Consider the following 22,855-nt stretch of genomic DNA (forward strand, 5'->3'; position numbering starts at 1 on the left):
CAGGTGAGCAACCCTACCGTTCTAACACCACACTGACACCCAAGCTGAATCACCAGCAACACGGTAGGAAATGAGCCAGCTCTTTTCTGCTCTCCTAGGCATGGCCTTCAGAGGGCTCAATAAGGTCTAACCACCTGACGTCGCCCCTGGCAAGTGGGGTCTGCTGGCTCTAGCCTCGGGTGTTCCAGAACTTCTTAGTTCCCATCTTTCCTATGGCCTAAGTTTTCAGGTTTTAACCACTCCTCAATATGTTTTTGCCCAAGCTATTAAGAAATATTTTTGTTACTTAATGTTTAAAAATATATAGACTAAACTCTGTAGAAACCTCTGTCAACAGGGTAAAAGGGTATCTTGAAAACTAGAAAACTGTTAATATTGAAATCTACAATTAAACCTTTCTTTCCAACTGGAATCACCCCTTTCAAAGTATCTCATCTCATCCTGTGATGAAAACAAAAACAGCAAAACAAGTTAGCTTTACACAGAAAAGCACTAACCTAACAGAAAAACAGTAAGAATTAGAATGATAAACAAGAGTACATGAAAAATCCAAGTAAGCCCATAGTAAACACACACAACAATCTAACAGGGCTGAGATTAGCTCAATTCAGATTAACCGTTAGCAGGAAACAGCACTCAGTAGTTCCAAACACTGGCTGCTCCTGCAGAGGACCCATTCCCAGCTCCACAAGGCAGCTGGCGGCTCACTACCATCTGTAACTCCAGGTCCAGGGATCCAACGCCCTCTTCTGGCTTCTGCAAGCACTAGATAGATACACATGTGGTGCACATATATACATGCAGGCAAGACTCCCATTAATATAAAAAAAACCTATATAGACAATGAAAAATAATAATAAAGTAAAAATAGAATTTACATATATTAGCCACATTTTAAAAGTATAAATCAATTTATACATCTAAGCTAAGTACAAAATGTTCATAAATTAAAAATATGATTTAACAAAAAAGTAACAAATTTTAGTTTATTCTGAACAAAGCTGACTAATTTGCCATTAAAATCCTATTTCTAACATTTAATTATGGAAAAAAATGTGGCTATTTCTAACGAATCATATATTTGCAATGATATCCCAGCATGCCAGACAGCAAAACAGGTTAGGAAGCTGGACGTCTTGAAAGATATTGTGATTTTTCCATATTACCTCACTGAATTTAAGTATTAAGGTAGAGAATTCTGATAAAACAATAACAAAAAATGAATGAAATCAAATTTTTTTTCTTTTGAGATGGTTTCACTATGTTGTCGTGGAATATTCCTTTATACTATGTAAAGATGTGTCACTGTGACTGGTTTAATAAAAAACTAAATGGCCAATAGCTATAGGCAGGAGGTAGAGCAGGGACTTCTGTACAGAGAGCTCTGGGAAGAAGAAAGGGGAACTGTCAGCCAGCCAGAGAGGAATCAGGATGGGCAAAACAGAGTAAAGGTAACCGAGCCACATAGAACATAGATTTAGAAATAAGGGTTAATTTAAGTTACAAGAGCTAGTGGGACAATTCCTAAGCCAAAGGCTGAGCTTTCATAATTAATATTAAGTCTCTGTGTTGTGAGACGCACCCCTTGACCAGCAAGCAGGAACGACCATGAAATCGAGAATTCTTCCCAAATCACAACTTTATTGGAGCATTCGGTTGAAGGGGGAATAGGGGACGAGAGAGAGAGAGAGAGAGAGAGAGAGAGAGAGAGAGAGAGAGAGACAGAAAGAGAGAGAAGCCAAAAGGCAGCCGCTTTTCTACGGTGGAGAGGCCCGGATACTGATTGGTTAATACCATTCTGCTGAAGCCCGGGGTTTTGGGATAGGCTAGGGAATCAAGGCTCAGTTATGCAAAATACAGGCCCAGGGCGCTCTGGCCCACGAGGCAGCATCAAAAGGATCTGTTTACCTCCAAGCTGCAGGACCGCTGGCATCATTTCACCATGGATGTCCTGGCGGCCCCTTACACTGGTGGCCCAAAGAAAAGCTGGACCACACTATGTATCCTTAGCTGTCCCTAACTCACTACATAGACCAGGCTGGTCTTCGCATAGAAATGAACCTTAAAGTGGAACAAACAAAGAACAGGAGTCACACTCTCACTGGACTCGACTGTAACAGCCTGAGGGTCCTGACTCTCCTGTGCCGCTGGCAATTGGCCTAGAGCATGGTAAGAAGCAATGACAAAGTATAAGATAGCATCGAGCAGACCCTGACCTACCCTTCAAGTTACTTTTTTATTAACATAAACTAGTGTACAAATAAACAAAAATGAATGAAATTTAAAATTCTAAAAAAATATACAAGAACTTTAATTGGGAAATACTGAGAATTTTCTGGAAATGAATTTTATGTTGATACTTAAAGGACAGAAATAATTTTGATAGGTAGAAAAGGGAATAGATTAATTGTGAAATAGCACTGCTACATATACAGCTATCTGATGGAATCCCAAAGACCGTCCTGACACAGGGAATGATCTTGACGATCTGCTTTAAGCAGAAGTCCTAACTAAAATCTAGGTCCTTCTGTGTGATCCAGCAACACACCCAGTACAAATCCCTCACAAATCCCTGAGCCACAGACTAAACACTTACATAGAACTATGAGATCTATGTTCTCTTCAGAACTCCCTGATCACTGTGGCAGCAGAAAGGGGAAAAACTGAGACAGTGCTCATGTTAGCAGACTGCGCTCATTTTGGTGTGACTGAGTTGTTTCCTATATCAGCATCCAGTAACCTTTGGGTAATCAGGAGAAGTTCTCTCTGGTGAAAACCATGTAAACTCTACCAATGCCCAACAGCACCTCGCTATCTGGAAATGTCAACGGCACCAATGCATGGGTGCTCACAAACTGAGTCAAGGACAATGCAAGATCCTAAAGGAAACACACTGAACACAGTTTGTGAGAAAAGCACACTGGAGCACTGCCTGTGCTAGTTTGTCTGGCTTCTCACACAGGATCTTGTCCAAACAGGCTGGACTAGAATTCAAGAGCTCCCTGACTCAGTTTCCCAAGTGGACAGATGCTTGGATTACATATATGCACTATGGCACCCAGTTTTGTTTAAAACTGGTAACACAAGAATGGTAGGAAAATTCACTAAACGGACTAGATATTTGAAAATAAGGCCTATTTTCCTACAGACCAAACTATAGCTTAATGAATAAGCAAGTAAACACTGTTCATTTCCTATGCACGTAGCAAGCATGCACGCACACACGCACACACACACACACTCCCTTCCCTCACTCACGTACGCCCTCATAATAAGCACTTAGAGATACAGAATAACACCATGTAAATAGATCACAGAACAAACATGCCCTCAACAGTTCTACACTGAAGTTAAAAGAAACTCTCACCTCAGTCTTTATGTTTAATCAAAACTGTTGTTAGATATTTTTAACAGATCTGTGTCCCTACAAATGTATTTTTTAAAAAATTTGAACAAGTGCCTATTAACCACTGAGATATCTCTCCAGCCCTCCAAAATTAATTATCTGTCTCTATGTTCCTAACACTCTTTTCATTTGTACACAGTAGATGAATTAAAAAACCAAACAAACCCCACAAAAACCAGAGAAAACACTCAACTGTTTCGCACAGACAAATCTAGCCCACACAATGCACATCCAGGAGTCCTCCAACACCAGCGGCTCTGTAGAACGGTGACACGGACTCAGGGGCCACCTGAAAACCCCATCAGCTTGGGAAGCAAGCAGGCAGCTTCATTTACTCGGCTTTACCTGCTCGTCTCTCTGTCTCCACTCTTGCCAGTTTTCTTCCCGAGACTCCTTCTGTGCTGAGTTTGGCAATGAAAGCTCATGTTGAACATTGCAAATGGCATGGGAGGATTTCTGGGGAATTTTCTTAAAAGCAAGATTTCTGAGCTATGAAATAAACACAAAATATATTAAATTCAGTTAATGATTTTAATTTTAAAATATTTCTAGTCGCAATACACATTATATAACTTATAAAACTCAAGAGTCATGAGTGGATTTTATTTCCCTTTACTTATGAACCTATTCATCTGTTTACCACACAGAGTCTCACTATGCGGTCCAGGCCCAGGCTAGCTAAGTCTCCTGAGAGGCTGGGCTCCAGGCGCAGGCCGGCTCCTTTGAAGACATCTCTGTTTAACTTAAGAGCACACACAAGGGAAAGCGCCTCCTACGTGCTCACCACACTTGACTTCAGGTTTCTGTTCAGCAAGCGGCACTGCTCCAGCACAGGGTGCAGTGGCCACAGCAGTGCAGCTTCCACTCAGCCCCAGGGAGACAAGGACCCAACAGCTACCTCATTTGCTTCACTCTGCTGCTGCTCCTTCTTTTTTCTTCTTTTCTCTCTCTTTTTTTCATTTGGAGTTGGTTTGTTTCCCAAGGCTTGAGGCTTCCCATTATTCCGGCCTTTGCCTTTTCCAGGCTCAGAATCAGAACCACTGCCACTATCAACTTGTAACAGGGCAAACCGAGAGGCAGTAGTGAGAACAGAGCTGAGGACTGCTGAAGCCATGGCTCAAACTGTTCTGGAAACTCTTACGCCAACAGTAACTCCTGTGGGCAGGGAAAAGAGGAGGCAGGTGAGAAACAGAGAAGAAAAACTACTCTAGTGTCTAGACCAGCCAGACATAAGAGAGACACTGCTCCTGACAACACCAGACATAAGAAAGACACCGCTCCTGACAACACCAGACATATGAGAGACACTGCTCCTGACAACAGATTTGGTCGTACTTGGATCTGTACCCACAATTTCATTAGCATTAGCATATTTTAACTTAACACAAAATTAAGAAAATGTAGGTTTATTTATCTCACAGGCAGCAATGCAAGGCTAAAATCATACATGATGCTCACTCCCACATCTGATTTTCACATCCTTGACTTTTCTTGTCCTTGAAGTGTACGCACACTTATGGGAGAGACCCTGAATGACGAGGGTTGGCCGCGGAGGAGGACGGACACTTTTCTTTATGTACATAGACCCTTCATGCAGCTACACTTATCCCTGACTGCCAAGGAAACAAAAGAACAGGAAAGAGCGCTCTTACAATCAAGATGTTGAAGTTTGATCATGAAGACTGAGGTCTTACAACTAGTTTAAAAAAATAAAGGGTTTACATCTCCTCTACCATGGAATTCATGCCGAGTACTGCCAACTTTGGCCAAAGCCTATGGCTGATGAGGTCATAGGCCCAGGGTGGTATTTTCTATTGCCATCTTGCTGAAAAGGCATGCCAAACCACTTTGATCAGTGCTGCTCTTAGCTTGTTTAGAACGGAGTGCAGTTAAAATAACGGTTAAAGTGCTGAGGATAAGTGACTTGTGTGCTCAAGGCACTCAGGAGCCCACAGAGGCCAGAAAAGGGCACTGCATCCCCTGGAACGGCCAGACAGATGGTTGTGACCCACTGTGTGTGAGGTGAAAACCAAACCTGGGTCCTCTGCAAGAGCAGTAAGTGCCCTGACCCACTGAATCACATTAGCCCAAAATACCAGCTTTAAATGACACCATGTTCTCTTTCCCCTTCATCTAAATTCCTGGAAGCACATGCCACACGGGGATGGGGCTGGCTCTATTAGCCAGACTAAATAATTAAACCCTTAATAACCTGAACCAGGCGTGAGGCTTGGACCAAATGGTTGGCCACTTTATATTCCTGGGATTTTCAGACTGTTACTGTGGTATAGCCTGGCTTCTAATGATGTATTTTAAAGACATTTCCTTTCCATTCTAGAATAGATATCAGAATCACAAATTTTGTGCTTGGATTGTTCTATATTAGTGTTTATAGATATTTATTCTAAAACATTTCTCCAAAGTTCAGAGAATTTTCTTTCTGTGGCATAAAGCAGTTTCCAGTTTATCTACAGATAAAGTTTCTTTCAGATGTTTGAGTGAACAAGAAACCCCTGGGGAGTCACCACCTTCGGGACAGTAGCCATCAGATGCAAGGAGCCTCACCTGGCATCTGCTGGTGGTTGCTCCTATACATGCTGCCCTGTCATTGTGACAGGACAAGTATCCTGCCCTTGGGACTGCACCTGAGCTGACAGCTGCCATCACTGTGGCCACAGCTGAGCCTATAGCGCTAGTGAGAGTTGCTGCCACTATGCTGCAGGTGCCCCAGGAGCAAAGCACACAGCACAGAGAAGAGGAGCTCAGGAGTGGAAGCCCCATCTTCTATGAGGAGATTTTTTTAATTTATTTATTATGCATAGAGTATTCTGCCTGCATGTATGCCTGCACACCAGAAAATGGCACCAGATCTCATTATAGATGGTTGTGAGCCATCGTGTGGTTGGTGGGCATTAAACTCAGGACCTCTGGAAGGTCAGTCAGTATTCTTAACTTCTAAGTCATCTCTCCAGCCCCTATGAGCAGATTCTAAGCAATGGCCTTAAACCTCTACACTGACATTTTCCCTCCTTTGCTGGCTCATAACATGCTCTTTTAACAACACAAAGTCTACAAGGTCATGCTTAGATAATGCAGATATATTCTGCCAGCCAGAGCTTTGCCATCAGTTTAAAATTTGAATTATTGAATTTATACAAATTCAGTATTTAGTGCCTAGCCTGATAACTTATTGCTTTTTTCTCCTGATAACATTATTTTTAAAATGTGGCTATGTTTCTCCCATTAGCTCTATACACTCACAGGTCTCCCTGTTTGAGACAGTAAAATGCCCTTTTCCTTTATGCTAGAAATGCCATGTCAAAGGGCAGAGGGTCCTAAGCCAAGAGCTCAGCAGGAGTCAGGGAGTCTGGCCAAGCCCAATCTGCTCCTTAGTGTGAGCCCCTAGCAACCCATGACCTCCCTCCCTGTGACGTGAGGAGCAGCACTGATTCCTGGAGGGCTTCACATGCAGTCGGACAGTGTGTGAACTGTATGAAGATGCACCACAGCACTTAAATGTCAGCACTTACTGGTATTATTCGACTGTAATGTCGAGTTAAATGCTCATAAATTATCTTTTATAAAACACCTCTGGAAAAGGAGTTAGGACCTGGCACAACTAAAATGTGACTAAATATGACGTCTCCACTGCAAAACACGTTCTGAAGTTCAAGCTGACATTTGCCCTATCTAAAAACTAAGGCTGTAACCTTTGAAATGAAAAAAGTTTGTGGGCATGAAGTAGAAATCAGGCAATCAGCAAAACTACATCCAAGACCTAACAAGTGCACTCGGTACACTAGAGAAGATGAGCAAGGGTCTACCTAAGACCATCAACCACAGCTGGGACTGTGGCTTTTCCTTCCCAAGACAAGGTTTCACCAAGTCGCCTTGGCTGCCCTGGAAATCATTTTGTAGACCAGGCTGGCCTCAAACTCACAGAGATTGGCCTGCTTCTGCCTCCCCACTGCTGGGGTTAAAGGTGCGAGTCACTGCTGCCCAGAGAGACTATGTCTTAAACAGTGCACACACAGAAATGCACACACAGAAGTGCACACACAAGTGCACACACAGAAGTGCACACACAGAAATGTCTGAATGAGTGAATAACAAAAGGCGAAGCACAAAGGGAACATTAAAGTTTTCAACTGGGAAATGACAACAATAACCTCATAAGACAAAGCACTCTGCTAAGAAGGCTGCACCCTCGCAACAGCTCAAATGTTAAAGACACTTTAAAGGGTTCATTGAAAGGAGAAATGCTTATGAGCAATGGTGATTCCCTGTTGGCTCAGGTTTAAGGCTGCAAAAAAGGATAGGGCAGTGGCAGTCACCTGAACAGTAATACAATAAATTATTAAGTATGCTAAATATTAATATAGTAAATAAATTCAAGACAAAAAAAATGTTCTACTTAGTCTTCCAAAGCTAAAATTTCAGAGTTCATTTGCTCCCTGTTGTACAACCAGAATTCTCACGCTAAGCGCAGTGTTCAGAGGTTACTGTGAGGCCTGGGCTGACCTCCAGGCACTGGGATGAAAGGTGTGCACTGTGACCCTGACCCTGCATCCTCTCACTCCTCAGCCATGTCAAAGGCAGAGTAACCAGTACTTCTCAAGAGACAGATGTAAACGTTAAATGAAAAAAGAGAATATAATTTAATATTAAAACCATACCCAGACCATGGCAGTTGCTGCCAGCTCTTCACCAGCGGGCATTCCACTTCTCCGAGCTCCACCTCCACACCTGCAGCGTATTCTATTTCCATTCCCATCTTTTCTTCAGATGCCGGCTGAACCCCTAGACCATCCTGTCCTAACACCCGGGGTGCTCTCATTTTCACTTCTCTCAAGATGCTCCTCACATCCCAAGACTCTCTCAGAATCCCACTCTGAGCCTGACTTCTTGAACCTGATCTCAGAAGACACAACACTATCGCCTTCTTTCAAGCACCTACCAAAATGTGTAACTTTCCTGTCATTTTTAATCTTAAGGCCCAATAAAATGGTCCTTGAGCTTAAAAAAAAGAAAAAAATAAGAAAAATGCTTGAGATTACATTATGTTTTCTAATGACTCCCATGAAAAACAAAACACCATGAAAATTACTATCTACCCTCACGTGAAAAAAGTAGAGTTGAATCAATACAGTATGGCTTTTCCTACCATGTATCAAAATGAAGAATTAAAGTTAGCATCAGCAGTCAGACTGCTGTCTTTCATGTCAGTGATGCCTAAGGATAGCAAAAGAAAAAAAGCACAGTCCTAAGAGCCTGTTAGCTTCACCAATCAACTTGTAAGACTCCCACAAACAGTTATTTCATACAATCACCATCTCCTTTGCAGCTTTAGAAAACAACAGTCCTACAGCCCACACAGACACCCCAGGCCCCTACAGCCCACACAGACACCCCAGGTCCCTACAGCCCACACAGACACCCCAGGCCCCTACAGCCCACACAGACACCCCAGTTCCCTTCAGCCCACACAGACACCCCAGGTCCCTACAGCCCACACAGACACCCCAGGTCCCTTCAGCCCACACAGACACCCCAGGTCCCTACAGCCCACACAGACACCCCAGGTCCCTTCAGCCCACACAGACACCCCAGGTCCCTACAGCCCACACAGACACCCAGGTTTCCTACAGCTCACACAGACACCCCAGGTTTTCAAGTCTTTCCTGTAGGATGTGGCTGGGGTTAGTGTTCCTTTGTTCTTGAATCCTCAGCTTCAGCATCCTCACCTCCAGTCACATCTGAGAGTGATACAGCATCACTTCCTCTCCTGTCCTCTTTAAATCCAGATACTTACAACTCATCTATACATATATAATTAAGGCACACAATTTACAAAGAATAACAATGGCCTTCTCCAGGGTAGCCTATAAATATGGTGTTTACTATAGAGACATTTATAGCTTCATTAAGACAACTACTTTGCTGTGGTAAAGCCTCCTCTGTGAGATAAAACTTTACAGCTAGTGTTAGGGGTGAAGAGAGACAAGAGGAGTTCACAAGATAATTTAAAAAACAAATGTTGCAGAAACATGTACAGTAAAAGCATGCAGGTAAGAGGGTGGAGGTGGGTTGGGGGAAGGGGAGAGGGAGAGAGAGAGAGAAGGAAGAAGGGGAGGGTTGGGGAGGGTTGGGGAGAGATGGAGGAAGGATGGAAATGGAAGCAGGGAAGAAGATATCTTCTTTAAGGGAGCCATTTTGGGGTTGGCAAGAGGCTTGGCTCTAGAGGGGTTCCCAGGTATCCATGGGGATGTCCCCAGCTAGGACCGTGGGCAGTGGAGGAGAGGGTGCCTGAACTGGCCTTGTCCTGTAGTCAAGACTGATGACTATCTTGAATATCACCATAAAACCTTCATCCAGCAACAGATAGAGACAGAGACCCACATCAGAGCACTGGACTGAGCTCCCAAGATCCAGTTGAAGAGAAGAAGGTGGGAGAATATGAGCAAGGAAGTCAGACCAAGACGGGTTGGTCCACCCACTGAGAGAGTGTGATTGATCTCATGGGAGCTCACCAAAGCCAGCTGGAATGGGACTGAACGAGCATGGGATCAAACTGAACCCTCTGAATGTGGCTGACAATTGGGGCACACTGAGGGGCCAATGATAATGGCACTGGGATTTGTCTCTACTGCTTGTACTGGCTTTTGGGGATCCTAGTCTATTTGGATGCATACCTTCCTAAGCCTGGATGGAGGGGGGAGGGCCTTCGACTTCCCACAGGGCAGGGCACCCTGCCCTCTCTTAGGACTGGAGGGGGAGGAGGGGAGGGTGAGTTGGGGGAGCAGGAGGGAAATGGGAGGAGGGGAGGAAAAGGAAATTATGAATGGTATTATTTATAAAGCAATAAAAAAAGAGAAAAAAAGAAAAAACAAAACAAAAAAGCATGTAACCCATGCAAACCCATCTCACTGTTCTCCTCCTCTAACTGAGGCTACAGAATGACCAACATTCCCTTGACTCTGTACCCTAAATCTGACTAGCTGCTGCTTACACATTATGGCTTATGTCAGATTTCCATAGAGACTCCTCAGATGGTCCATGTTCTTGAAGAAAACAGACAGACAGACGACTTGTTTATTTGTTCCTGTCTTTACTTCCACCGCCCCTGAGGTCTAGAATGTCTCCTCCATCCTCAGATTGAGCTGTTGCAGTCAACTCTGAACTGCCCTCACGCTAACTGTTCGCTCTCTGATATTCCCACACTTGTATTTACCCCTGTTAGCCAATGGATTCCTTAAAATAGCTGTCACTCTATCTAGCTCCATGATGTCCTGATTTCAAAATGCTGAACATGGATCTCTTCCCTGTGTCCCCCCAAACATAAAGGACTTGGCACACACATTAACAGATTTATCAGTGAATTGTAATGTGCATATCTGCAGGGTTAAGACAGGAAGGGCATACGTTCAAGGCTAGTGTGGGCTACACATTAGGAACCTGTCTCAACAAAAATAAGAAAGAAGAAATAACATCAAATAAACTAATAACGGCATCAAGCTTACTGGCTGGGACCTGGCTACATTTTCCAGGTACAGAGTGCTACACCTAAGTGTGCACTGAAATGTGAGTTTCTGAACGAGGAAAATAAGGGTGCAAAGTGCATGTAAATGCGCAATCATCAATTCAAAACTGTTTCATTAGAGGTACCATCACGCCAGGAGGCAGAGGCAGGCAAATCTCTGGGAGTTCAAGGCCAGCCTGGTCTACAGAGCGAGTCCCAGGACAGCCAGGGCTACATAAGGAAACCCTGTCTTGAAACCTCCCCCCCCCCCAAAAAAAAGTACCATCACAACTAATTATTCCTACAATTATTTTTTTCTAGGACTCTTGTTGCAGGAAGCTTTTGATTTTGTGTCAAGTGCTGGTTTTTAAAGGGTGAGAGAGTAAAGAGTGGGCTGCACAGCAACCAACAAAACGTATACAGGATCTACCTTCTTGGTCTCTGTGAAGGGCCACAGCCATCCTGACCTCCTTCCTCTATGATCTCACTAGAGCCAGGAAAGAACCTGCCCAACTCGGTGACATAATTTTCACTCAAGAACAAACAATTTTCTACCTTTGAAAAACGAACAGCAGTTACCCTCTATCAATACTATCATCCAGTATTATCCAGATAGCTACATCCAAAAAGAAAACTCATGCTGTAAATACCATCAATGAACGTGGCTGTACGCTTTGCCACAGGATCTCAGTGTCATATAGATTCTCAACCCTCCTGTCCCAGCCCCGAGTCCTGGGAATACGGGTGTCCACCACCACATCCACTAGAGGCCTCGGTGACCTCTCATAAATTAGAAACAACACACGGATGAATCAGACTATGAAGGATCCTGACGCCAAACACCGCCTTGCCCCAAAATTAAAAACGAGCATAAAATGAAATGGCATTAAGTATCACTAATCCTTGGACCTGTCATTTTAACTTCCTAAAACTTAAGGTTCACGGGCATCAAGGGCCAAGTGCATTCTGAACCTTTGCTTCCAAACACATTTATTGCAAATGACATCAACTTAAAGGTCTCCCCCAAATCCCACTCCCACACACACACAATGGTTAAGCACAGCCTCCCTTCTCTGATCTGCACCTCTCAATTTCCCTGGGGTGAAAACTCTTTTTTAAAAAATCCAAACAATGTACTAAGGGATTCTGCCATGAAGGAAAGTAAGAATTTCCACAGCAGCCCTCCTAGAAGCCCTTGGGTCAGTGCAAGTTAGTGTGTTTCGCCCTTTAATGATAACCTCATAAAACAGGCTTTCACGACTTACCAGTTTTAGTGGGATAAACTAGTGTAGAGAAACCCTAGCTTTCTAGAAAGACTGTCAATACAGCATTACGATTTTCCGAGAGCTTCTAGAATATTTTTGGGAGCTACAGCTTAACTTCATCCTGGTTACAGGTGCCAGCACTTTCTTAGAAATGGACCTGGGTGCAGAAGACTGCGTTTTCGGCGTTAGGAGAGTCCGGCTCTCGCTAGAACTCTCCGCCGACGTCGATGGAGAAATATGGCAACGAGAGGGGGCGGGGCAGACAATGGAATAAACTTTTGTCCCAACTGTTCGGTAGGTCCGAGCAGCCCGGCGCTGGCGACCCCACCGCAAGGCGTTAGCTACCGAAAGCGTTGGCAGGGATGGGAAGGCAACTCTACCTCTGGCCGCCGGGAGGAGGGCGGTGTGCCGTCTGTCCGCGTCCTCGCTCTCCCTCCTTCGGGCACCGACGCCCAATCTCACGCACGAGCGGGTTCCGGCTGCTCCAAAACTTCTCCACCAAGTCCCCGGAGACCGAGCGAGCGCCGGGCTGGGCGAGCCGCAGCAGCTGCAGCCGAGACACGGCGTCCGAGCCTGCAAAGCGACACCGAGTCAGGTGGGCGCCCGGCCGGCCGCACCTGTCACTCCCGCGGCCCCGCGGCGGACGAGGCCTGCGGCCCGCACTCTCCCGCAGCCTCCGCGGCCCGCTCGCCCCGCTCTCCCCAGCCGGCCCGACTCCCCGCCCCAGGCCGCACTCGGCCGCGGCGCCTCAGCCGCGAGCGGCGGGGGCTCCGCGGACGGACTCACCGGGCCTCGCCGCGGCGCGGCCGCTCTCCTCTCCCCGCCGCTCCCGCGCAGCCCCGGGCGTTGGGCGCGGGGCGCGGGGCGTCCGCAGTAACGGGCCCGCGACCGGCCGGGCGAGCGCGCGGTGGGCGGGCGGGCAGCCGGGCGGGCGGAGCCGAGCGGACCGGCAGGCCTGGCGCCCTCAGCGGCGCGCGGGACTTCTTTCCTGAGGGTCGCGGTGCTGTGCGGCGGACGCGGACGCCGGCGCCGAGGAGAGGTCCGCGGGTGACGGACCGCGGAGGACCAGAACCACCTGCTGGAGGAGCCACGCTACGGGGGCCGCGCAGGGTCCAAACGGCTCGCGTATGGCTGCGGCTCCGCGGTCGTCGGGGTCGCGGAGCGGCCGCCGAGGTGGGAGGCCTTCCGGGACCGAGGCTTAGGCCGCCGCCCGCGCAGCGCGGCGTGATCCCTGGGCTCTCGGGAGGCCCGGGGGCGGAAGAGGTCCTCTAGGCGGTGGAGGAGGGCGGTGCCGGGATACAAACAGCCGGGCTGCCTGGGATTCCCTGGGGGAAAGAGGAGCGCACAGTCCTGCCGCCCCAAGCACCTACCGGGTCTCGGTTTAGTTTTGCAAGCAAAGTTAAGCGGCTCACCCAAAGCCCGCAGCTAAGGGCGGAGCTGCAGCGTTCCTGCCTGACGCTGTCCCTCACAAGTCGCTTCCATCGGAAGGATGCTGCAGGCAAAGCGAGAGGAGTTGGAGTTAACCTCGCCCTCAGAGATAAAAATCAAAGAAAATGTCAAGCCACGAGAGGGGCCATGTGGAAAAACACAGAGCTACGCGGGATCCGAGGACTGCGTGCTTCTGTGGGGCAGCATCAGTGACGGGGGAAGAGGCATTTGCAATTTGCCTGGGAAGAGGTGGAGTTTTGCAGGGAGACCTCGGGGGGCCTTAAGTGGAGGGCCTTTGGACACCGAAGACGCCAGAGGTTGGGAGGCATGCTGACAAGGGAAAGGGTTGGTATTTAAGGCACTATTTTGTTTTTTAGGCTTAGAAGTTTGGGGGAAGAAAAGAAGGCTGTTGCTTTCTAAGAGAAGCAACTGTCTGAGGTGGAAAATGGACAGCCCTATGTAGACCAGGTAGACGGTAGTACCGGGCTGTGACAGCTGTCGAAGTGTGAGCCTAACACTTGAGAAGCTGATCCAAAAAGTGAGTCTGAGGCCAAACTCACAGAAGGATTGATGTGGGGACCTGTTGCAGGGAGACTGTTTGTTGGTTCCCAGCTGCTCAGCAGTAGACCAGAAAATCTTTAGGTTTTTTTGTGGATGTAGTTGTCCCCCATTCGGCACCAGTTTGTAGAAGGAGAGAGCCGCTTGTTGGTTCCCGCTGCCCAGAACCGAAATAATCACACAGAAACTGTATTAATTAAATCACCGTTTGGCCCATTAGCTCTAGCTTCTTATTGGCTAACTTTTATATCTTAATTTAACCCATTTCTATTCATCTGTGTATCGCCACGTGGCTGTGGCTTACTAGCTAAAGTTCGGGCATTCGCTTCTGGTGGGGCTCCATGGCTTCTCTGTGAGTCAGCCTTCTCTCTCCTAGTATTCAGCTTAATTTTCCCCGCCTAACTCGGTTCCCCTATGGCTCTGCTACAGGCCCAAAGCAGTTCCTTTATTTGTCAATGGTAATCACAGCGTCCAGAGGGAAATCCCACATCAGGGACCCAAAGGGGGTACGACAAGAAAGAACTTTAAATGACTGAGAAATAATGCGGCGGTTGCAGCTTGATTACTTAGGGTTAGAGAGAGAGAGGAAAAATAGGGGCTTGAAAATAATACTTAGAAAGGAGATAGCTACTATTTTAAAAATATTTATTTATTTATTTATTTATTTATTTATTTAACTTCCAGGCTGAAGTTTCCTCTCCCTCCTCTCCTTCCAGTCCCTCCCCCCACCTCCTCTGTTCCCGTCCCTCAATGCACTCCTCTGTTTCTGTTCAGAAAAGGGCATGATATCCCATGGATATCAACAAAACATTGCATCAAGTTGCTATAAGACTATGCACTCCCCATGTGTAGCACGAATAATAAAAACCCAGAGATAGATACTGGGGTTCAACCTGAGCTGTTACTTCTATGAAATCTTCAGACTGAAAGAGAGTGAGTTTCTGTCTCCTCCCATCTTATATTCCTCTCTAGTGCTCGGATAAAGGTATGCGCCACCACTGCCTGGCCTGTATGGCTGACTAGTTGTGGCTGTTTTGCATTCTGATCTTCAGGCAAGCTTTATTTATTAATTAATATACAAAGAAAAAATGACAAATACCCCATGTATTAAGACTGGGCAAGGTGACCCACTATTCAAAGTAGGGCCCCAAAAGCCAGTAAAAGAGTCAGAGACAGCCCCTGCAGTCAGCTACTTGGTTTTGTTTTGGGTTTGTTTGTTTGTTTGTTGTTTTCAGAGACAGGGTTTCTCTGTGTAGCCCTGGCTGTCCTGGAACTCGCTCGCTCGGTAGACCAGGCTGGCCTTGAACTCACAGAGATTTCATTTGCCTCTGCCTCTGCCTCTGCCTCCTGAGTGCTGATATTAAAGTTGTGCACCACCAATATCTGACTTTTTCTTTCTTTTTTTTCAGCTACTTTTTTTAAGTGTGCACTGGTGTTTTGCCTGCATGTGTATCTGTGTGAGGGTGTCAGAAGCCCTGGAAATAGGACAGACAGGTGTGAGCTGCTGTGTGGGTACTGGGACTTGAACCCAGGGACCCTGAAAGAGCAGACAATACTCTCAGCCACTGAGTCATCTTCTCAGCTCCCAGACAGCTGCTTTTAAAGAAAAGATGAGCAGTTTAGATTTGGACCTTTGGAGGTGCTGAAGGCAGCCAAATAGATGTGGTCACTAAAAAGTTGGAAAGGAAAGTTCTGAAATTGGCGGAAGTACTGAACTGGAAAGTATACCAGGGGCTGGGGAAATAGTTCAGTGGATAGTTTGAATTCTATCCTCAGAATGAATGCAATATCTCCCAGCATGGCAGCATGCTCTTGTCCCAGTGATTAGCAGGCAGTGACAGGTGGATCCCTGGGTCTTGCTAGGCAACCTGTCTCAAAAACAAATAAACAAAAAACCACGGTGGACAATACTTGAGGATTATAAACAAAGTTGTCCTTCTAGCCTTCCCCATATACATGTACACACAAGCCACCTGCATATACATAAACAACCCCCATACACATGTACACACAATCCACCTGCATGTACATAAACGACCCCCATACACATGTACACACAAGCCACCTGCATGTGCATAAACAACCCATGTACACATGTGCACACAAGCCACCTGCATGTGCATAAACAACCCACATACACATGTACACACAAGCCACCTGCATGTACATAAGCACACACACACAACGCACAAGAAATAGGTTGGAAACTCCCCAGCCTAGCTGTATATTGCTCAGAAGGGGTAGACTCATTCTTCAAATACATTGTCAGAGTCTTGCTACCCCAAGTATGGCCACATCTCTTTCACCAGCAAGTCTGTTAGAGATATGGGGATCTTAGGCCCCAATGCAGACTTGCCAACTAACATCCTCAGCTTGAAAGAAACCGCAGGAGGTGATGCACACCGGTGTGTGGGAAGCTTGGACACAGACGAGAGAAGTCAGCAGCAGAGGAGGAAGAGGAGCAGCTGAATAGGGCCAGAGCACCAAAGCGGGGAGACTTCAGTCTCAAAGCTGGGCACAGAGGTGTGTGGGTCAGTATCATAAACTGTAGGTGATAGTGAGGAGGGCGAGGGACAGCGGTGTTTATGGAAGCGTAGAGACTCAATTTCTGATTGGGGATTCCGAGAGACGGTCCTTGTCATGTGCGCACACTTGGGACCAAGAGATGGAGAAGAGAACGTCTCTAAGGGTTGCTTCTGCTTTCTCCGCAGAGTGAGGAACAAGGTCATCTTTTGTCCATCACAGTTCACGTCCCTGGCCACAGGCCGCTTCTCTCAGCCTCTCTCAGTATGTCTAGAGCAGGATCGTGCCCGCCACAGTCAGGTCAGAGCCTTGAGTGGTGCACTTCCTCCAGGTGTTTCTTCTTCCTGCCAACTGGACCCTGGACACAGCAGCTCGGCTTCAATTATCTAGACTTCTAGAAGCACCTGGAATTAGCAGAGCCACAAGAAAGTGCCTGGACGAAGAAGAGCTTCCAACCCTTGGTCCACAATACCAATGAAGGACCAAGAATCTATCGTGAGCCTAATCAGCCAGTCATCCGTGCTTCTCCAGGCCACTGAGGAGGACAGGAAGTGTGATGAGGAAGGACAAGGTACTTGAAGGTAGAAACAAAGGAAGCATTGTTATGTCAGGCATGGTAGGAGGGAAGGTTAAGAGGGTAAGGGGTCACTAGAAATACAGTAAGGTTGGAGCTGGAGAGCTGTCTCAGTAGTTAAGAGCACTGGCTTGTAGAGCGAATTCTAATTGGTCTAAAAATAAAAACCCAGAGTCAGCTATCGGAGTGAAAGTTGAAGATCAGAGAAGCAGAGTGGCCAGTCACTAGAGAGTTCTTATCTCTAGCAGTGCTCAAACTGAAGGGGCGATCCTGTCTCCACAAATCCTCAGACTGAATGCTGTCTCTACGAAACCTCAGACTGAACCCTCAGACTACAATGATCTCCTGTCTCCTTCTGCCTTATATTCCTCTCTCTGCCTGGTCATATGACTCCTGCCTCCACCTCCCTAGTGCTGGGATTAAAGGCCTGTGATCCCAAGTGCTGAGCTGACCTTTGTACGAGCTCTGTTCCTCTTTGAGACTGGACTGATCTCACCTCCTCCAGGGTGGCCTTGAACTAGCAGAGATCTGTCGGCCTCCCTCTCCCAAATGCTGGGATTAAAAGTGTGTGTCGCCACTGTCTGGCTTCTATGGCTAACTAGTGACTCAGCTCTAAATTCTGATCTTCAGACAAGTTTTATTTGTTAGATTCAAATAAAACATCACTAGATTTGTTGTTCTCTCAAAGAACCTGGGTGGGTCTGATTCACATGGTGGCTCACAAATATCTGTAACTCCAATCCAGGAGATCTTCTGGGCTCCACAGGTGCCAGGCCTGAGTGTGGTGCACAGATATACGTGTAAGCACACATCTGAAAACATTTTAAAAAATAAAATATGGTAAGGTTTCTAAACTAATACATTTGACCAGGTTAGATAATTTTTAGGCTTTGGGTGCTGTGGAACAATCTTTGTACACTGTAAATATTTATTTCTTTCATTGTTAATAAAAAGTTGATTGGTCAATGGCTAGGTAGGATTTGGGGGACAGAAAGAATGCTGGGAAGGAGGGCAGAGTGGAAGGCGTCTCCAGACATACAGAAAGGAACAGTCTCACATGGGCCGTGGTACAGAGAGGTATCACCCGTCTGCTGCCTATGAGTTGAGGTGCCAGCTTGAGCTCCGCCAGTGTACTGCATGATAGGTTAGGGGTTTTGCTTATTCAGACTGAAAAGGTTACAGCTGCTCAGTAAAGACAGATGTAGACAGAAAAAAACCTAAACAGGTTACAGTGTGTTAAAAAACTGTACAAAGGCTTGGGAGAGAAGAAAAAATAATATAGACAATCATAGAAAATAATATATATAGTTTTGAAATAATAAAATAAGGCTCTTAAAATGGAGTAAAGTAATATAAAAGAAGTAAAGCCAGATAAAGTTGGGAAGTACACAAAGGGTCTGGATCCTGAATGTTATTGTATTGTCTTTCGATTTTTTGACTGCCAATGAATGAGTGATAACTGCTAAGAAACATTGGATTATGGAAACTGCTAGATTAGACCAACCTATATATTTTTAAAATATCTTGATTTCAAAATGGAAGTCAGAAAGTATGTTGCATTGGGAGAGAGGTTGTGCTTTTATTTCCATAGGAAATTAGAGGCTGTGGATTCATTCCAGGTTAAAGATGATCAGGTTTGATTAAGGAAGACCCCTCTGAAAAGATGTAAAGAAATAAACCTAAAAAACTACAAAATACATAAATATATTTAACCTGCTAAAACAGAAAACAAACAAAGGCTAACTTGTACACAACACACAGTCTATACTTGTACTAATACAGACATGTATGTTTTCTTTAAAAGTTTATGGGACTGGAGAGATGGCTTAGCAGTTAAGAGCACTGGCTTCTCTTCCAGAGGTCCTAAGTTCAATTCCCAGCAACCACATGATAGCTCACAACCATTAGTAATGAGATTTGGTGCCCTCTTCTGGCCAGCAGGCATATATGCAGGCAGAATGTAATATACTTAATAACTAAATAAATATTTTTTTTAAAACAAGTTGATGTATTTTCAGAACAAAGGGACCAGACACCAATGAAAATGGATGACCCAGGTAATTCAGCATCCCAGAGTGCCTCTGTTGCAGTTTCTCGGAGTTCTGCATCCAGAACAGCTTCAAGGATGCTGGCTAAGATGGTTCAGCCTAACAAACAACTCCAGTCAAGACTTAACAATTATTCTGAATTTTCTCTGGGCTCCCCAAGATGCAAGTGTCCACAAACAACGGAAGCAGTCTGGAGAATGACACTCACATTCCCAAAAGATGGATTATTGATGTTTGCTGTCATTTAAGGGGTGTTGTTTACAAATTGTTATCAGTATTAGTAAAAAGAAAAAAAAGACTAAACAAAAGAGCTAAATTTAAAGATCACTTTCTAAAGGAAAAATGAGCATGTGATACAGGAATGATAGGAAAAAGTGTAGATTACTGAACATTCTTTAATTCAAAAAAAATCTTTATCTCAAAAATATTTTACATTGGTATGGATTTGGATTATTGATACAAATTTAAAGTTATTTTTTATACTTATGTATTTTCTTCTTTTGTTTGGGGTATTGTGCTCATACAGCTCACTTAAAAATATAATGCATAATTAAGAAATACAGGTTAGTAGTTAGTCATCTATAATAATCAAATTTGTAGTCATATTAGAAATGTTTTCAAGGCTAAACAGATATATTTAAATAAATAGATAGATAGATAGTCTTCATACACTTCAAAGACCTATAGAATATGGCATCTAAAATGTTTTAATGACCAAGGCCATCCTGGTCTACAAGAAGTAGTTCCAAGACAGAACTGCTACACAAAGAAACCCTGTCTCAAAAACAAAAACAAAAAAATTTTAATGACATAAGACTTTTCTTGACAGTGAAATATGTCTGCTCATGGCAGAACCAATTTGCTTCAGAGATGATGGGCATTGGAGAACCTTTGTATAGAGTTTTCTTTCTTTCTTTCTTTCTTTCTTTCTTTCTTCCTTTCTTTCTTTCTTTTTTTTGGTTTTTAGAGACGGGGTTTCTCTGTAGCTTTAGAGCCTGTCCTGGAACTAGCTCTTGTAGACCAGGCTGGCCTTGAACTCACAGACATCTGCCTGCCTCTGCCTCCCAAGTGCTGGGAATAAAGGTGTGTGCCACCACCGCCCAGCTGAGTTTGCTTTCTTTATGGCAAAAGCTAGCCATTTGGGGAAAGAATTGTCCTTGCCCCAATTGCTAAAAGTATGCTGTTCAAACTGGACCAGCAAGATGGAAAAAAAGTGACTGCCAAACTTTGCCAAGACAAGGGAGGTCAGTCCTTCAAAATTCCCTGCTTCTAAGAAAACTCTGTCAGATATATGAGGCCTGTAGGCTGAAGATGGATGCCCCAGCATTATGGAGGAACCTTGGATGACTGTCCAGCAGCCAGATGTCCCTGTGGTTAGGTAACATTTCACCCTTCTGGGATCCTTGATAGAATTGAAGACTAGATAGTCATAGTTAAAGTTTTTATTAGTTATGATAAAAGGAGAATTAGGTTTAAAACTAGACTCACAAAGATAAGATAAGAGTATTTTCTCTAATTATGCCAAATAAAAATGGACTGGATATTGTAACTGTAACTGTACTTGATAACTGTTTTTGTTGTTAAAGTTAAAACCTTCCCTTTTAATTAGACAAAAATGAGTAAATGCTATGGAACAATCTTTGTACAGTATACATATGTATTGCTCTCATTAATATTAAAAAGCTGATTGGCTGGTAGCTAAGCAGGATTTGGGGGCAGAGAGAATGCTGGGAAGGAGGGAAGAGTCAGAGGAGTCACCACCAGACAGACAGAAAGAAAGCAGGACATGCAGAAAAGGAAAAAGCCATGAGCTTTGGGCAGCCCATAAATAGAAATAGGTTAATTTAGATTATAAGAGCTAGTTAGTAATAAACTTCAGCTATCGGCTGAGCATTTATAATTAATAATAAGTCTCTGGTTATTTGGGAAGTGGCTAGCAGAACAGAATCCATTGTGGTTTGATGAAAAACCCTGCCTACATTTGAGTCTTATGGGGAGTGGCCTTAAAACAACACAGGTGAGTAGAATCTGCGAATTAAAATGTGTACTGAATCTTTCTTTGTGCTGTCAACTGCCAAGTAATGGCATGGAGATTTCTTCTTAATTGTAAAAATTTGACCTTTAGCTTAGGCTTGTCCCTAACTAACTCTTACAACTTAAATTAACCTGCTTTTATTAATCTATGTTTTTATACCTGACTTTTTTTTTTCTTACCACTTCTTCATTCTGTATGTCTGACTTGGTCTGAGTCTCGCTGGTGTCTCTCTACCTCTTTTCTTCCCAGAGTCTTTTCTATCTCTGGAAGTCCCACCTATTTTCTCCTGTCTAGCTATTGGTTATTCAGCTCTTTATTAAACCAATCAGATGGCACCTTTGGTAGAAACACATCTTTACTTTGTAAACAAACATTCTGAAACAGAACCATAGTTATTAGTAAATATCAGGATGCAGGGGATGGGCGTGAGAAGTAACCAAGTGCTCTACTTCTGATCCTAAAGGGCTCCCCAAAGGGCTACCTGATCAAGATGTGGTGCCCAGAATCTCTGAGGAGTATTTTTCAAATGATACAGTGAACTCTGGCCCCACTTCAGTCTCTTTTACCTTCCTGATTGTGAAGTAAACAGTTTAGGGATTTGCTCCCTGCTGTGATGCTTACCACAAACTTTGAAGCAACAATCAGTCATGCACTAGAGCACACAGAACCGTGAACTAGCATTAATCTTTTCTCTTTAAAAGTTACCAGGTATTTTAGCATATTAGCTGATTAACAGTGAAGGACCAGAGGGTCCAAGGTCCTTTGAAGAAAGGGTCCAAGAGTCAAGAGACAGTGAGAGTTTTGAAAGTTTTGTAGTTGGTAGCAGGCCTTTTCTTTAACCGTCAGCCCCCAAGTCAAGACACAGATACATATTAATTATGAAAGCTTGGCTTATAGCTTAGGCTTGTTTCTAACTAGCCCATAGCTTACATTATGATGAACCCATTTCTACTCATCTATGTGTTGCCACATGGTTCATGGCTTTTACCTCTCCTCCTGCATGTCTTGCATCCTCTCCATCTGGCTGGGACCTCCTCCTTTTTTCTTCTCAGTTCTCTCTGTCCAGAAGTCCCGCCTATACCTCCTGCCTAGCTAATGGCTGTTCAGCTCCTTACTAAACCAATCACAGTGGCACATCTTCACACAGTGTAAATGAATATTCCACAACAAATATCCATGTTTTATTGTTCATACATAGTCATGCATTGACTTGGCTATCCACATGTTTTGCTCATACATAGTCATGTGTTGCCTTGGCTATCCACATGTTTTATTGCTCATATGTAGTCATGTGTTGCCTTGGCTATCCACATATTTTATTGCTCATGTGTAGTCATGTGTTGCCTTGGCTAACAACACACCACACATAGCAGTGGTCTCATGAGATTGAAGCGCATGATGCTGCACAGATGCAATTCTAGTACTTTGGAGGTGGAGGCAGGAAAATGTGAGCTCTAGCCTAAGCTATGAGGAGAGTTCAAGGCAAGCAAAACCCCATC

General features: G+C 44.8%; 2 protein-coding genes across 3 annotated transcripts in view; one reads left to right on the plus strand and one right to left on the minus strand.

Annotated features, from left to right (window-relative positions):
- Nucleotides 1-12,710, minus strand: part of Gkap1 (G kinase anchoring protein 1) — a 57,733-nt gene extending 45,023 nt beyond the window's left edge. For both annotated transcript variants that reach the window (XM_085699621.2, XM_048447693.2), the window contains exons 1-3: nt 12,571-12,710; nt 4,305-4,561; nt 3,752-3,895 (exon numbers count right to left, since the gene is read on the minus strand). In XM_085699621.2, coding sequence (XP_085555747.1) covers nt 3,752-3,895; nt 4,305-4,520 — 360 coding nt within the window. In that variant the 5' untranslated portion in view covers nt 4,521-4,561; nt 12,571-12,710. The remainder of the gene's footprint in view (nt 1-3,751; nt 3,896-4,304; nt 4,562-12,570) is intronic.
- Nucleotides 12,231-21,427, plus strand: LOC146892111 (uncharacterized). The gene is made up of 2 exons (XM_085699622.2): nt 12,231-13,963; nt 16,888-21,427. The coding sequence occupies exon 1, from the start codon at nt 12,428-12,430 to the stop codon at nt 13,460-13,462; it is 1,035 nt and encodes a 344-aa protein (XP_085555748.2). The 5' UTR covers nt 12,231-12,427; the 3' UTR covers nt 13,463-13,963; nt 16,888-21,427.
- Nucleotides 21,428-22,855: the final 1,428 nt, after the last annotated feature.

The sequence above is a fragment of the Myodes glareolus genome, chromosome 14, assembly GCF_982192425.1.
Source record: "Myodes glareolus chromosome 14, mMyoGla1.1, whole genome shotgun sequence".
NCBI classification, from domain to species: domain Eukaryota; kingdom Metazoa; phylum Chordata; class Mammalia; order Rodentia; family Cricetidae; genus Myodes; species Myodes glareolus.

Excerpts from the sequence above, each read along its gene's own strand:
- LOC146892111 (XM_085699622.2), top strand. The coding sequence starts at position 12,428 with ATGGCAACGAGAGGGGGCGGGGCAGACAATGGAATAAACTTTTGTCCC.